Source organism: Pocillopora damicornis, chromosome 2, assembly GCF_964200805.1.
Source record: "Pocillopora damicornis chromosome 2, jaPocDami1.2, whole genome shotgun sequence".
NCBI classification, from domain to species: Eukaryota; Metazoa; Cnidaria; class Anthozoa; order Scleractinia; family Pocilloporidae; genus Pocillopora; species Pocillopora damicornis.
In genome coordinates, this window is record NC_142671.1 from 31386297 (window position 1) to 31402456 (window position 16160).

General features: G+C 42.3%; 3 protein-coding genes and 1 long non-coding RNA gene across 4 annotated transcripts in view; 1 reads left to right on the forward strand and 3 right to left on the reverse strand.

The window, feature by feature from the left end:
* The first annotated feature begins 143 nt into the window (after window positions 1-143).
* On the forward strand, window positions 144-8521 carry LOC149050839 (uncharacterized). The gene is made up of 2 exons (XR_016183518.1): window positions 144-1050; window positions 8323-8521. It is a non-coding gene; the product is annotated as an uncharacterized LOC149050839 (long non-coding RNA).
* LOC149050840 (uncharacterized) lies at window positions 6178-8315 on the reverse strand. Its single transcript, XM_089195908.1, has one exon. The coding sequence runs from the start codon at window positions 7207-7209 to the stop codon at window positions 6178-6180; it is 1032 nt and encodes a 343-aa protein (XP_089052034.1). The 5' UTR covers window positions 7210-8315.
* Window positions 8522-8662: 141 nt separating the features above from the next.
* LOC113677077 (stimulator of interferon genes protein 2-like) lies at window positions 8663-10822 on the reverse strand. The gene is made up of 2 exons (XM_027193824.2): window positions 9740-10822; window positions 8663-9406 (listed from the first exon to the last, which is right to left on the reverse strand). The coding sequence occupies exons 1-2, from the start codon at window positions 10574-10576 to the stop codon at window positions 9224-9226; spliced, it is 1020 nt and encodes a 339-aa protein (XP_027049625.2). The 5' UTR covers window positions 10577-10822; the 3' UTR covers window positions 8663-9223.
* Window positions 10823-14091: 3269 nt separating this feature from the next.
* The window catches only part of LOC149050841 (stimulator of interferon genes protein 7-like), a 3261-nt gene continuing 1192 nt past the window's right edge, over window positions 14092-16160 (reverse strand). The window contains exons 2-3 of the mRNA XM_089195909.1: window positions 15640-16160; window positions 14092-15072 (exon numbers count right to left, since the gene is read on the reverse strand). The exon at window positions 15640-16160 is cut by the window's right edge and continues 55 nt beyond it. Of these exons, the coding sequence (XP_089052035.1) occupies window positions 14872-15072; window positions 15640-16160 (722 nt within the window). The 3' untranslated portion in view covers window positions 14092-14871. The remainder of the gene's footprint in view (window positions 15073-15639) is intronic.

The following is a 16160-nucleotide window of genomic DNA, read 5'->3' on the forward strand; positions in this document are numbered from 1 at the left end:
ATTCGAACTTTACATAGGGGCTTTGATGTTGTAATCAAATTATTGATAACTAAACCCCATGGTCAAGTGGAAAACATTGGGCTCGTTGAGACCAAAGGTATTCAATTAATCACAAGGAGGATTATTCTTGGTGTGCCGCTTATTTATAAATTTGCCTCATTATTTCTCAGGAACATCACTGGCCATAAGTAAACCTGGTATCTGTATCAGGGGAGTTAAATTGTCACAGACTGAAGTTGAATCGAAAACCTGTCCTCTGTTTGTGGCTCCAAGAAATTTCCAACCCACTCTTGGAGGGCCTTTTGGAATTGGATAGGGTGAGGATTCTAAAAACCTTACGAGTATTTATAGAGGAATGACATCTCTTGTGATTGATGGATGGGGGAAGGTGATTCTGAACAAAATCCTCTCTGTGTGAGGGGTGCAATTAGGGATATTTTTAAACATATTCTACACAAAAGAATACTTTGGATACTTGCATGATTTAGAGGAGATCTCCCTATGAATTCTTTCAAACCATTTTTACAGTTTAGGTGACTTGATCACTAAGGCCTTCCCTGAGTGTTTTTTTTTCTTAGCAGTTTTGTAACTAAGACTTTTCCATAGTGAAATCTTTGTAGTTTATTCTGCAATTGAGAGAACCTCTGATTTGAAACAATGACAAAAAATTGAAAGCTGTGGCAAAGCTCAAAGGGGGAAGACTCTCCTTCAAAGAAGCACCAAAGTTGTTGGTTATAATTTTTCCCAAACTTATATAGGTACTGGTGTTATAGTACAGTCAAAGTCAACACACAGGTGCTTTGTGGCAAGTTTTATTTTTTAACCCGTTAAATCCTAGAGTGAAAAGTATCTAATTTCTCCTTAGAGTAGTACCACTGATATATTTATTATAAAGACCATGGAAGTAAAGGAAATAATTGCTAAACTAAAAAGCTGTGATTGAAACACAGATTCTCCTTGTCAGTACCAAAGGAAATGTGCAATTCAGAATAGTATTAAGAATATGCATACTGATATAAGGATGTAAAGGGATAATTAATATGTTTACATGTAAGACGGCCAAACGGTCGACGTAAGAACGAAAGATCCGAGGGAAGATTTACAAGTTTATTACACAGCAAATGAATGCAACGGTACAATAAAAAATGGGAACGAGTGACACTAAACAATAAATAAGAAAACAAAGTTCTAATGAGCCAAATGATGTAGCAGGATTAAAATGACTTAGGAAAAAGTACTTAACAATAAAAGATATCCTACAGACAGAAATAATTCAGTAAAGAAAGGAAACAAACAAAGTACTTGTAAACAGGAAATTGTGTGACAGAAACTACCGAAAATAGTGATTGCTAAACCAGACATGAATTCAACAGAGACTACAAGCTAGGCTAAATATCACAACTTGAGCTAATACAGTAATAAACAGTGAAAGGAGAAAATGAAATTACTAGTGTAATGAAAACACAGGAATCATAGCAACAATGAATTGGAAGCAGGTAAGCAAAATATTACAGCTGCTAAAACGAAAAGAATTGTAGTTCATATAGCAGAGAACTTACATGCTGTGCGACAAAGGTCAGCGTAAACAAATAAGATACAGTATAAGATAGAAAGAGTACGTGGCTAAACTAAGCAGATTCTAACCCGAAAATCACTACAAAAATACAAATGGAAACAACTATATGCTAAGCTTAGGGCTCAAACAACCATAAACAAACATAAAATACTGAAACATACCAAAAGCTAGTATAGCTTAAAATCCGCTTTAAAGACACTCTCAGGAAGGCAACAAATCAACTGAACTCACCGAGCAAACAGTTGTAACTTATAGTCAAATACAGGAAAAGGTAAAAATAACTTAAAACCAAATTTGGGCTAGGAGCGATTAATTAAACAGGAATTACATAGGGGAAATCGGCAATTAAAGGAATAATACAATTAACACATTGCTAACAAAATTAACACATTCCTAACAAATCGCTAACATTCCTAACAAATCGCTAAAATTCCATAAAATAGAATAAACAGAACAAACATGTTTTAAGTAGGAAATAAGCCTAAGTGACTCTGTCACATTTCCCCCTGCTTTTGCTTGTCATGTCCTCATACAAGTGCAAAAATAAAACTACACTACAGTCTTAGGTTGATGATGAGGGTTTCTGTGTCGTCCTTTGTTAAGCCTCGCAGATCGACGCAGTGGGGGTCTTTCAGGTTCAGCTGGTATAGGTACAGATTTACCAGGGGCACTAAGAGCAATCTCAATGTCTTCATTCTCATCAGAAGAATCATCTGGGGTAACTTGGTTGGGTCTAGGTGCAGGAACTCGTTTCCGCTGGGGGTTTAACTGGGTAGGCTGTGGCCTAGGCTTGGGGCAAACTTGAAGTTCAGCACGGTTCACAATTTTATTAGCGCCTTGGGCATCGGTAGGTTCAATCTCATAGACATTGTCACGTCGATCAACAACTTTGTAGACTTTAGAGTTCCACCTGTCTTGGATCTTGGCTCTCCCTTGTGGGTGGCTACGTGTAAGAACTCTCTCACCAATTGGGATTGTATCTGACTTGACTTGCTTGTGGCGATCAAACTGCTTTTTGCGAAAAGAAGCTTCTGTTTGGAGCTTGTTCTGGGTTTGTTGATGGGCTTCACGTAGTCGGTTTTGATGTAAAGTAAGCCACTCGCCATTGTTTGTTTGGTGTTCGTGGTCATTTGGCAGCAAGAGATCAATTGGTAATCTGGGGTCAATACCGAATAGTAGGTAGTGTGGAGAGTATCCTGTTGAGGCATGAGGAGTTGCATTATACGCGTAACACAGTTCCTTCAAGTGCTCAGGCCACCTCCTTTTCCTCTCAGGTGGCAGGGTGCGTAATAGGTCATGAAGTGTGCGATTGAAACGCTCACACTGGCCATTTCCTTGGGGGTGGTATGGAGTACTGCGGGATTTCTTAATTCCATAAGTACGGCACAACTCTTGGACTATCTCTGCTTCGAAGCATCTACCTTGATCAGAGTGAATCCGCTTAGGTACCCCATAGACGAGGAACCAATCGCGAACCAGGGTCTTGACGACGGTGCTAGCTCGCTGATCTCTGGTTGGCACAGCAACAGTAAACTTCGTGAACACGTCAGTGAGTACTAAAACGTTTTCTCTACCATCTGAAGCTGGTTCAAGCTGCGTAAAATCCATGGCTAGTACCTCCAATGGTTTGGAGGCAATGATGCTTGTCATTGGGGTCTTGACTGGTAGGTAGGGCCCTTTTGCTACAATACAACGCTCGCACTCGGACAAGTACTTCCTAATGTAGCCATGGAGTCCAGGCCACCAACAGCGTTCGCGTACTAACTGCTCTGTTCGCTCAGCTCCCTGATGGCCACACTGATCATGGACACCCTTCAGGACTTCGTCACAGAGAGCAGCGGGAAGAAGGAGCTGTAATTGCTTGCTGCCATGGCTGTCTGAGCTGTTGCGATAGAGCAGTCCTTTCTTCTGTACTATTTTGTCCCACTGCTTGAGAAGTTGCTTTACTTCACGGGTCTCAAGTTTCTTTTCCCTTGCTGTAGGCCTCCGACCAATGGCACGGTAGTGGATTAGACGCTTAATGGCAGCATCGACACTCTGCAACCTTGCTAGTTGCTTAACATTCCAGGAGGGAACTGGACTGGTACTGTACCGTTGCAGGGGAACCGCTATTAATTGATTAACTATCGCACTGGGGTCGTCTTGCTGGGACACTGTCGATTGGAGTAGTTGCCCTCGAAGAGATTCAGGTAAGGCTGTAGTACTGAGGGTTGATGCCAACAATGACTCGACTTGGTCTACGAACCGCTCTTCAGGCTTCTCCCGATTGATGCGACTTAGAGCATCTGCGTTTGCGTTGTGCTTTCCAGCACGGTACTTGATCGTAAAGGTAAAGTTAGCCAACTCCGACACCCAGCGTTGTTCAACAGCCTTCAGCTTACACTTTGACTGCAGGTAAGTCAGTGGGTTGTTGTCGGTCAGTACTGTGAAGGTAGAGGAGGTCAAGTACTCACGGAACTTTTCTGTGACGGCCCACTTGAGAGCAAGGAGTTCCAGCTTTCTGGAGGAGTAGTTCTCCATGTTCCTCTCTGCTCCCCTTAGGGAACGGCTGGCATAGGCTATTGGCCTAACCTTTCCGTCCTGCTCCTGTGACAACACTGCTCCAAGGCCTTCATTAGATGCATCGACCTCCACGATGAAGGGTTGTGTGTACACCGGGTAGGCCAACACTGGAGGGCTGGTCAAGGTTTGCTTCAGAGATTCGAAGGCGTTCTGGCACTCGTTGTTCCAATCACACTCGACCGACTTGCCTCTTAGTTTACCGTGCCTTCCACCTTCATACAGTTTGGTCACCAGCTCGTGTAGAGGTCTTGCTAGCTGGGCAAAGTGAGGAACAAATCTGCGGTAGTAGGAGGCAAAGCCGAGGAATGATCTCAGATCCTTCAGGGTCTTTGGTTTTGGCCAGTTAGTAACTACCTCTGTCTTTACGGGGTCAGTGGCCACCCCGTCAGCTGATACCACATGTCCCAGGTACGTCACCTGGGTGCGGAAAAACTGACACTTTTTAGCCTCAATCTTCAGCCCGTGTTCACGCAACTTCTGAAACACCATCTCTAAGCGCTGCAGGTGGGTGCTGATATCTTGACTGAAGACTATGATGTCGTCAAGGTACACGATCAGGGTTTCCAACAACTCATCGCGAAAAATGGTCTGCATTATTCTCTGGAATGTGCCGGGCGCACCTCCGAGTCCAAAAGGCATCCGGTTGTATTCAAACAACCCGAACGGGGTGGTGAAAGCTGTCTTATGTCTGTCCCCAGGCGCAACTTCTACCTGATTATAGGCAGAGGCCAGGTCAATTGTAGAGAACAGTCTAGCACCACCCAAGACATCAAGGGACTCTTCGATCCTAGGCAAAGGGAAAGCATCTCGTTTAACTTTGGCGTTCAACTGTCGGTAATCCACACACATGCGCAGGGCACCATTCTTCTTTCGGACCAGCACAACAGGTGAGGCATAGTTGCTCTGGCTCGGCCTAATAACGCCTTTGTCCAGCAGATCTTGTAGGTGCTCCTTGACTTCAGCCAGCTGATTTGGGGGAATGCGCCTGTGCCGCTGGTTCACTGGGATATCATCACATGTGGGTATTTGATGCTGCATGACTTGGGTCCTGCCTAGGCTGCTTTCATCACTGGCAAACACATCTGCATAGGTGCTGAAAATCCGCAACGCTTCCCGCCTCTCGTCTGAAGTACCCGGGAAGTCCTTTAAGGTAATCTCTGCGGGAAGGTCTCGTTCACGAGGGGGGCGTATAGGTTTACCCGGTTCTGGGGAGGAGGCCCCCCGAAACTCTGCTCCAGGGGGACAGGATACTAACACTTCATTACTCCGAACTTCGAGCCTCAGTTGGTCCCCACTGGTTACCCTTCCGGCACTTGTTACCGTTCCCAGACGTGTTCTTGCCTTTAGCCATACGTCTCTCGGGGAAGAGTTTGCTACTTGGATGAGGAAACAAGTCTTGGAGGCATCCACCAGGGTATGGGCCACCTGAAGATTTCCTGGTACTGGTACGTTAAGGGGTTCTACCAGGGCACTAGGACCACAGGCTGGACCAGTGACAGCTACACTGGCCACTGAATTCGAGGGGACGAGGACTGGGTATGTACCAGCAACACGGACAAAACCAGAGACAGGGTTTCCTGACGTCCTTGATTCAGCATTGGGCTGTTGTCGGAGCAGTGCACCAAACTGGGGTATCTGCGCCAGCACGTTTGTTCCGAGGAGTCCTGGTGCGATTTTTCTCTGATTGTTCGTGGCTGGAGTGTCTTTTAAGACTAGTACACCGCATCTGGGTACTTTAACCCCATCAACCTCTATCGTCAGCTCCAGGTAGCCAAGGTACGGTATCTCAAGGCCGTTGGCAGCCCGCAGGGTCAGCATCTGGCCATCTTCCCTCACGCGCCCGCAGGTCGGCTTGAGATTTCTTTTGTAGAAGTCCTCTGTGATAAAGGATACCATGGAGCCTGAGTCCAGGACACAGAGCACGTCAATACCACCAAGTTTTGCTTGGACTGTCGGGGTACCTCCGACCAAGTGTATTGGCATGCCGTCTGGTTTAGATAGAGGTTCTGAGCCACTGTTGTTCCCCTCCACGGCATGGCTCACTGCCGTGGAGTATTCTCTTTTAACGGTGGCTGCTGTCTGCTTTCTCTGTTTGGGAGGCGACCGCCTCGCTGATTTCGTCTCCCATTTCCTGGGCAGTCCCTCTGGAAATGTTCCCTGCTACCACACCCGAAGCAGCCAGGCTGCCACGCGTTACGGCTATGGGACATCAGCTGGGAAATGCTTCGCTGTTGCCTTTCCAGGGTTGACTGCTGACTGCTTATGTGTTCGGCCAGGAGTTGTTGTTGCTTTTGCAGATTTTCGGCAAGGAGCTTTTGGCTAGCCACGAGTTCCTTAACCACACTCTGCAGATTGGGCAGTGCCCTAGCTTCTTCACAGGTAGGCTCTTCCGTGACCTCACGAACCTTTGCAGAACGTCTCTCGGAACTACCATCCTCATCTATCCAACACTGGACCTCGTCCCGTATCTGCTGAAAGGTCTTTGAAGGGTGGTCTCGTACCCAACGTTTGATATCCCTTCGGAGCTGGGGGTCTCTGAGGTTCTCGAGAAACTGGTCCCGTAGTAGTTTGTCCTTGTCGGTTACAGCTCCCTCGTCCAGGCGCTCCACGCGTGCCAAGAGCACCATCAGTGCATGGGAGAATTCCCTCACTGATTCTCGGTCACGTTGCTTTCGTTCAAAGAATCGTCGCAGAGCCTGGGTTCCCGTCAGGCCTTCGCCAAAACAATCGCGAAGGACCTTGAAAATGGCCGTTGGGCTATTTCGGTCATCGGCTGGGCGGAGACGCACCTCCTCTTTGGCTGCCCCTTCCAGATGGTAGAAGAGGAAGTCGATGGCATCGGGTTCGGTATGCCCAGCAATAGCACGCTTAGCATCACTGATCCATTCCTCCAGGACACCATCCTCTCGGCCACCAGCAAACCTTCTGAGTTTGCGCTCTCTGGGGACTTTGACGGTAATCTGCTGAGGGGATTCAGAACTGGTACTCCCACTTGCTGTCTGCTGGTTGAGCTTCGTCTCTAGAGCCTCAAGTTTCTGCTTCAAAGCTGTGAGTTGTTCCTCAGCCGACATTCCTAGTTGTTACTCGTTCCCGTTTTTTCTCTTTTTGCTAAACTTTACTTAAACAACTCGAATCCCACTTCTGACACCAAAATGTAAGACGGCCAAACGGTCGACGTAAGAACGAAAGATCCGAGGGAAGATTTACAAGTTTATTACACAGCAAATGAATGCAACGGTACAATAAAAAACGGGAACGAGTGACACTAAACAATAAATAAGAAAACAAAGTTCTAATGAGCCAAATGATGTAGCAGGATTAAAATGACTTAGGAAAAAGTACTTAACAATAAAAGATATCCTACAGACAGAAATAATTCAGTAAAGAAAGGAAACAAACAAAGTACTTGTAAACAGGAAATTGTGTGACAGAAACTACCGAAAATAGTGATTGCTAAACCAGACATGAATTCAACAGAGACTACAAGCTAGGCTAAATATCACAACTTGAGCTAATACAGTAATAAACAGTGAAAGGAGAAAATGAAATTACTAGTGTAATGAAAACACAGGAATCATAGCAACAATGAATTGGAAGCAGGTAAGCAAAATATTACAGCTGCTAAAACGAAAAGAATTGTAGTTCATATAGCAGAGAACTTACATGCTGTGCGACAAAGGTCAGCGTAAACAAATAAGATACAGTATAAGATAGAAAGAGTACGTGGCTAAACTAAGCAGATTCTAACCCGAAAATCACTACAAAAATACAAATGGAAACAACTATATGCTAAGCTTAGGGCTCAAACAACCATAAACAAACATAAAATACTGAAACATACCAAAAGCTAGTATAGCTTAAAATCCGCTTTAAAGACACTCTCAGGAAGGCAACAAATCAACTGAACTCACCGAGCAAACAGTTGTAACTTATAGTCAAATACAGGAAAAGGTAAAAATAACTTAAAACCAAATTTGGGCTAGGAGCGATTAATTAAACAGGAATTACATAGGGGAAATCGGCAATTAAAGGAATAATACAATTAACACATTACTAACAAAATTAACACATTCCTAACAAATCGCTAACATTCCTAACAAATCGCTAAAATTCCATAAAATAGAATAAACAGAACAAACATGTTTTAAGTAGGAAATAAGCCTAAGTGACTCTGTCACATACAGAATAAGAGCACAACAATCATCAGTTCGAGTATTTCACAGAGCAAAGCAAAGACAAATGATAATTGAGAAAAACTAAATGATTCAGCATGTTTTATAAATCTCTGTTCATGTTTACTTTACTATCCATAAAGGGCTCATTACAAACTGTGTTATCTGCTAGGCTATAGGGAAGAGTTAATTAAATTAGACTATAAACTTCTCCACTTACACAAATGAAAGGCTGTGCCTTTGAATGTTTTCACCACACAATCAACATAAATGTGTGAGATGTCAGAGGTTAAAGAATTCAAAACAACTCAAAGCCTTGAGCTATCAAGCCCAGGAAAGGATTGGAGCACATATTGTTACATTTGGCCTCTCAGCGTGTACATCATAACAAAAAGTGATATTTTCAGCTGCCTAATTTGGTATCTTTTGGGATTGCATGAGATAAAGTGTTAGGCTGTTTCAGTTTAATTTAACTTTGTAAAGAGAGTTTACAGTTGATGCATAATTATAAAACCCAAAATTAATGTTATGCCTGAATTTTACAGAAAGGAATGATGAAGTGAGATTTGAAGTTTTCCTTTATAAATTTGTGAAGTGTGAAATATTCCTGCATGAAACCCAATGAGGACTGTCCCTTTGCTAAAAAACAATATTTGCATAATCAACCAACATCAATTGGTATCTTTTATGAGTGAAATAAAAGGTTGAGCCACAAGACTTGGATCAAAATTTCTAATGAACATCTGTGCCCTTTTAAGAAAAGATCTTTTACCCCCCCTTTAAGATCAGGATCAAACATTTCTGACACTGTATTTTTTTACACTCAGAAACACAGCTCTATACATTTGTAATGTGTAACAGAGTTCCTTCATCATCCATACTGTTGCTGTGAAGCAACAGTCACTTATCTGCTCTATTGCCTTGTTTGCTCATCAGTCTCCTCTTCTAAGTCTATGTTGCTCGCACTGTGCATTCCCACAAGGACATCCGCAATCTCGTTTGTGTCATTTCCTGAAATTGGAACCAATTCATACTTTCCTCTGTATTCCTCAGAGTCATCCAGAATTTCCCTCAGCTTATGGATGAATAACACCACCTAGGTTACAACGAAAATGGTTTCAGTTGGTGTAAGCTTTATCTTAACCCTTCAGCTCTCAGTAGTGATTAACCTGTAACTTCTCCACATAATATCCATACATCATTCAGCAAACAGTTGATGAGAATACTCAAACTTATCAGATAGAAGTTGTTATCTTGATTTAATGCCAAATTCTAGTGTATAAGCTAGAAAAGTGGATAAACAATCAGATCTTGGGAGTTAAAGGGTTAAAAAAAAGGGTATTAAAAAAAACTACCTCAAAAAGAAATTCTAAGAACAAATATTTGTTATCATATATCTAAAATCACATAACAGATCACACTTGTTTACCTGATGATCCCGCCCTGGACCAGTCAAAGGGGCCTTTCCATGACCAGACATTTCGCACAGGGACATAAGAGGCGTAGCGTACTCCAGGACAAAGTGGTACTCTTCCACTGTTCCATCTGGGCGAGGCATCTCTATGCGGTGTACCGCATGCTGGTAACTTCTCTCCAAAATTCCAGCCCTGTTAATTTTACTCGCGGAAAGTTTGCCGGCCCATTTTACCCTGTCATCTGCTTTGGAGATTTCTTCAAATGCATAGCACGTTTTTGGAAGTAAAACGAAAAGCTTTTCGTCTGTAATCTTATGACGAAATGTGTCCGATTCGGAAATACGATATCCCAATCTTGGCAGCACCAGCTTGAGGTAACCAAAGTAGTAGCTCCAAGCCAGCCCATCAGCCACATTCTTGTTTTCTTTTTCGTTCAAATCCGATGTCTCTACGGGAGAGAGCTGTCGACTGCCAACAAGGAACAGAGCGATGGCAACGACTAAAATACTACCGGAATTATTGAAAGTTAAAGTCCTCTTGCAAACATCCTTCCAGTTTCCTCGATATCTCTCGTGCTTGTGTTTAATCTCTTCAGACACAAGGCACAATCTTCGTACTATTTCTCCGAGAACGACACCCAAGATAAGCAAGGCTATTGTAAACACCAGGAAATCAATCCCTTCTCTCTTTTTGTTATCCTTCGCTGCGAACAAAAGCATCGTGCCACTAACCACAACCACGATAGCTGATGTGATCGTAGCAATATTTCCACGAAGCTCGGAAAGTGGTCCAAAGCCATTATGTGATTGCTGAGTTACGTCATCTCCTTGGGGAAGAAGATTATCTGCCATGGTGGATAAAACTATTTCTTTCTCTCGATGGTCTCGTAATACTCGTGAAGTTGACCACCACTAAATACGTCAAATTGTTGAGAGCTGATCACTTATTCAAATAGAACGCCATTTACTTGGGTAATCCCCCACAACAATTCTCTGGACCTGATTGGCCAGGAGCACGTCAGGGTGTTCATAAGGTGTACCCCTGGTGGAAAACCCCCATGATGGGGTGGGTTAATCAAAGTTTCATAGTGCTCTTTCAGCAACTTTCGGTTTCTAGAGATCTTTCCCTCACGAATGAAAAACTAAAATAAAAACTTTTCCCTAACCTATACCTTTTGGAGCCCCCCTACTCCTTGAAAGTCTATCAAGTTTAAAAATTGTGGTTTTCACAGGAAGGTTGCATGTCCTCATAGAAACTAGAAACAAATTAAAATTTTAAATCAGGGTTTCTAATGATAGCTATTGCTTCAATATTGGATTATCCATATTTATGCGAGGGCCAGTTAAAATTAGCTCTGCCTTCATCTTGGCTAGGATCATAGAAGAGAACAAGGAAGATCAAGAGGTTATTAATGCTATTGCCAAATGACATAAAACTTCTGCATAAACCGATATGATTTAGCTGGGAAATCCTCTAAATAAAAACTCTGGCCTTGACTGGCCAAGAGTCTTGTGTTTGTCTTTGGGCTGTCCCCCGCTTGGGTAGTATCCTCAAATAGGGCGTGATGAAATCATTTGTTAGGAGATTGAAAGTGCTCTCTCAGTAAGTTTCAGTTTCGAAAACCTATCTCAGAGGACTGAAAAACCGAAAGGAAAACCCGTTGGTTTCCTACACCGCGTGGAACCCGCGCAGGTTGAAACCACCTCGAGCACGAGGTTTGACCTTAATTAAATTAAAGAAAAATTACGTCACCAACAGGTTTAACAATGGTATTTATAACAGAGCTAGTAAATTTGTCTAATCAAATTTAATTACACGAGCGTGCTTCATATTCCTATTGTGCACGCTCATGACATCAGCAAACAAATCCCTCGAGAAAAGAATTTTCCTTTGGGTTGAAAATGTTATAAAACAATTGGTTCTTACGTCAGCTGTGCGTTCATCGAGATATGAAGCCCTTGGGAAGTTTGGAGAGCGCTCAAGAAGCCTGGAGCAACTCTTACGCATCTTTCGTGCTCTCCAAACATCCCGCGTGCTTCATATCTCGATGAACGCACGCTGATATATGAACCATTGTTAAATCTCAACTCACATGAATTCGAATACCATCATTAACATGGAGGACAGTTAAAAGTAGCTTGCTTGCTCCATATTCAGGCTTGGTTCACCGAGGAGCATCGAGGGGCATCAAGAGACGTTTAATTCAAGTGCTAAATGGGATCATATTTCCTTCGTTCCTTTGGGAAATGCACCCACACATTCTTCTACATAACTTGCGGGTAACACACGCCACTCAAATTTTGTCCGTTGTTTATCTGTTTTAGTTGTTTATCTGTTTTAGTTGTTTATCTGTTTTAGGTCAATTAATGTACAATACTTACCCCATCCCCACAGAGACACCTCACCTTAACGTATTGTCCTAATTAACCAATCAGACAGCGAGTTGAAACTAAAACAGATAAACAACGGACAAAATTTGAATATTCTGCGGGGTTTGCTGTGCTCTGTTTCCAGCGAAATGCGTGCGAAGTTTTGGTATTGAGACATGTCCCAGGGTGCAGTGATCTTAGATCGTAAAGTGTGGCTGAGAAAAATGCCGATCGGGAGGATTTTCGGGGCGCAAACCACCTCCGCGTGGACCACGGTCGAAATCGGAGTGTGCAGCCTTGACTTCGACTTTAGACATAGATAACAGTGATGGTAAAGCAAGCTTAAAACGGCAGAAATCGCCAGAAACTACGACGGATACACAGGGCATGAGTAAGTTTTATTGATTTTCGTGTAAAATATTCATATTTCGAAATATTTATCGTTGTAAATCGACCATATGTCGTTCCCCATACTATGCCTTATAACGTGTTCAAATTTTCAACGGTTCCTCCCGTAACTTAACATCGAGTCACACAACGCGTGACGCGTTCATGAATTCATCGTTGGCTTTTTCTCGAGACGTGAGCTTGGGCCGCCTGTGCTTCAACGATGATAAAGACTGAGTGGTGAAAAAGTAGCAACGGTGGACTGTGAGTGCAACCATGAACTGATAGCGTAAATTGAGGTGTAATTCCCACACAATTCACCAGCTCCCTCTAGATTTATAGATATCGTTGAATTGTTCAGCTTAAGTTTCAAGGATTGACAAATGTTTTTTTTTACATTCACGGCCCTTGATTCGTAATTACAATCGGGAGGAAAACTATCTAAAACCTGGGTGTCCTGTGACTCTGTTAGACGATGAAAGTATCCGGATAAAGAATGTCAGCCAGGGTTTAGGTCATTGTTCAGCTTAAGTACAGTACTGGATAAGAGAAGAGCTATCACGATCCTTGACTGATATTATTATTATTAGTAACATTGAGATTCAGATTCTTTTTCTAATAACTAATAACTTGCACGTTGTACAGGGGCTTTGATGTTGTAATCAAATTATTGATAATTAAGCCTTGAGGTCAAGTGAAAAACATTGGGCTTGTCAAAACCAAGGATATTCAATCAATAACAAGGAGGAAGCAGATTTCATAACAATGCTTGCCAAGTAGGCAATTAGTTTGTTTGCCTGGTCAACCTTCTTTAGGGGGGAAGGGAGGGCCTTCATAGAGAGATACTGAAGCATACAGAGGCATGCAAAGACTGAAAGCGTACAGTGAAATTTATCACTCTTAGTGGGCAGGGATCTTGACATTATTGGTGTGCAGCTTATTTCTAAATTCGCTCCATTATTCCTTCCCTGTTGAGCCTACACAGTGGAACATGACTGGCCTTAAGTAAACCTGGGATCTGCATGAAGGGAGTTGAATTGCCACAGAATGAAGTTGAACTGAAAACCTGTCCACTGTTTGCAGCTCCAGGAAATTTCCTCACCCACCCCTGGAGGACCACTTGGGATGGGATAGGGTGAGCATTTTTAAAGCTAAAATGTATATATAGAGGAATTATATCTCTTCTGAGGGACTGGGGGAGGGGATTCCAAACAAAATCTTTTCTGTGTGAGGGGTGAAAATAAGGATGTTTGAACATATTCTACACAAAAAATACTTTGGGTACTTGCAAGACTTAGAGGGGATCTCCTTATGAAGTCTTTGAAACCAGTTTTATAATTAAGGCTACTTGATCACTGAGGACTTCACTAAGTGTTTTTTTCTTAGCAGTTACTGATTTATAACTAAGATTTTTCTGTAGTAAAATCTCATTGGTAGCTTATTCTACAATTGAGGGAGCTTTTGGCTTGAAACCAAAAAAAAACTCTTAAACCTGTGACAAAGCTTGAAAGGGGAGACTCTCCTTCAAAGAAGCACCAAAGGTGTTGGTTATAATTTCTCCCAAACTTATAAGTACTGGTATTCTAGCACAGTCAGAGTTAACACAAAGCTGCTTTGTGTCATGTTTTATTTTTAACCCTTTTAATCCTTAGAGAGACAAGTATCTAATTTCTCCTTAAAGTAATTTTGCTGAAATATTTATTATAAAGACCATGGAAATAAAGAAAATAAATGCCAAACTAAAAAGCTGCGATCGAAACCCAAATTCTCCTTGTGCAATTGAGAATGGTAGGAAGAATATGCATACTGATATAAAGGTGTAACTGGTTAATATGTTTACAGAATAAGAGCACAACAATCATCAATTTAAGTATTTCACAGAGCAAAGCAAAGAAAAATGACAATTGAGAAAAACCAAACTATTCAGCCCGTTTTATAAACCTCTGTTCATGTTTACTTTACTATCCCATTAAGGGCTCACTACAAATTATGTAATCTGCTATATAGGCTATTGGGAAGGGTAAAATAAATTAGGCAAGAGCCTATCTCCACTTACACAAATTAAAGGCTATGCCTTTCAATGTTTTTAGAACACAATCAGCATAAATCTCCAAAATGAGGACTATCCCTTTGCTAACCTCTCTAAAAAACAATGTTAGTGTCCTTAACCAACATCAAGTGGTATCTATTATGGGTGAAATAAAAGTATAAGCCACAAGATTTAGATAAAATTTGTAATCAACATCTCTGCCCCTTCAAAGGCTCCTCATTCCTAAATGCATCAAAAAAGGAATATTTCATTTACTATATTGCAGGTCCTGTAAAATATCAGGAACTTATGTGTACAACATTACAGAGTTTCTTGCTACACCGTGTCAGCATTATTTTGTTTAGAGCTGTTCTTGCTGTGGTCTGTGCACTCCATTAGCTTCTGGATGGTGCATCTCGATGTTGGCAGCATTATGCATTTCAAACAGGACATTTGAGATCTCATTTGGATTACGCCCTGAAATTGGCACCAATTCATAAGTCCCTCGGCACTCTTCGGAGTTCTTCAGAATTTCCCTCAATTTTTGGATGAATAATACCACCTATAAGTTACAATGAAGAGGAGTTCTAGTTGGACTGCATCTGACCTCAAACAAATCATATTTATGAGGACCAGTCCTAAGGGGGGGGGGAGGGTACTTCCTAATAAAAGGCTAATGGGGATGTGCTACTGGATGGCTTGCATTTTCACTGCTGGATTTACTATTTAACAATGGGTTTGCAGTTTCAATACAGTTCCAACAATGGGGTTGCACTCTTCCAGATTTTGGGGTGAGACAATGTGTGGCCAATTGGGAAGATTCATGGTTAAATGAGTCAATTCATTTTAAGATGAGCTACTTAAAAGGCTTTCTAAGGCAGATACATAAAACAGAAAGTGACTAAGTTGGGATAGTGAAAGTAACATTCACTTAAAAGCACCCTAGATGGGATCTACAAATGAGTAGATAATGGGTTGGGGGAGGGTGGGTTCTAAGAGGCCAGTGGCATATACACAGCAGAAATTGACCCAATTACCCAGGGATCAGCCACAATATTGTTTGTGGTGATCAGATCAGGATTCTCTTCCACCATGAAAATCAAAGGGAAAATACTAGAAACTAGCCTACCTGATGATCCCGCTCCTCACCATTAAAGGGGGCGTCTGCATGCGCAGACATATCATAAAGGTTCATCAGAGGCGTGGCATACTCCAAGATAAAGTGGTACCCTTCTACCGTTCCATCAGGACGGGGCATCTCTATCTTATATACTGCATGCCTGTAAATTCTTTCCTTAATTCCACCCCTATTAATTTTAAGCTCTGGGAGTTTGCCAACCCAAGTTACCCTTGAATCTGCGTCAACAATGTCAGCAAAGGTGTAGCACGTTTTGGGCAGTAAAATGAAAAGCTTTTTCTTTGTTATTTCATAACGAAAAAGCTCTGATTTGCCAATCTGATCTTTCAGTTTCGGTAGCACCAGCCTAAGATAACCAAAGTAATAGCCCCAAGCCAGCCCATCGGCTACATTCTTGTTTTCCTTTTCAATCAAATCCGATGTTTCTACAGGAGAGAGCTGTCGAAGGCCCACAAGGTACGACAACTGACCAACCAGGAGAGAGTTCAGGAAAAACAAAATGACGAGATCTG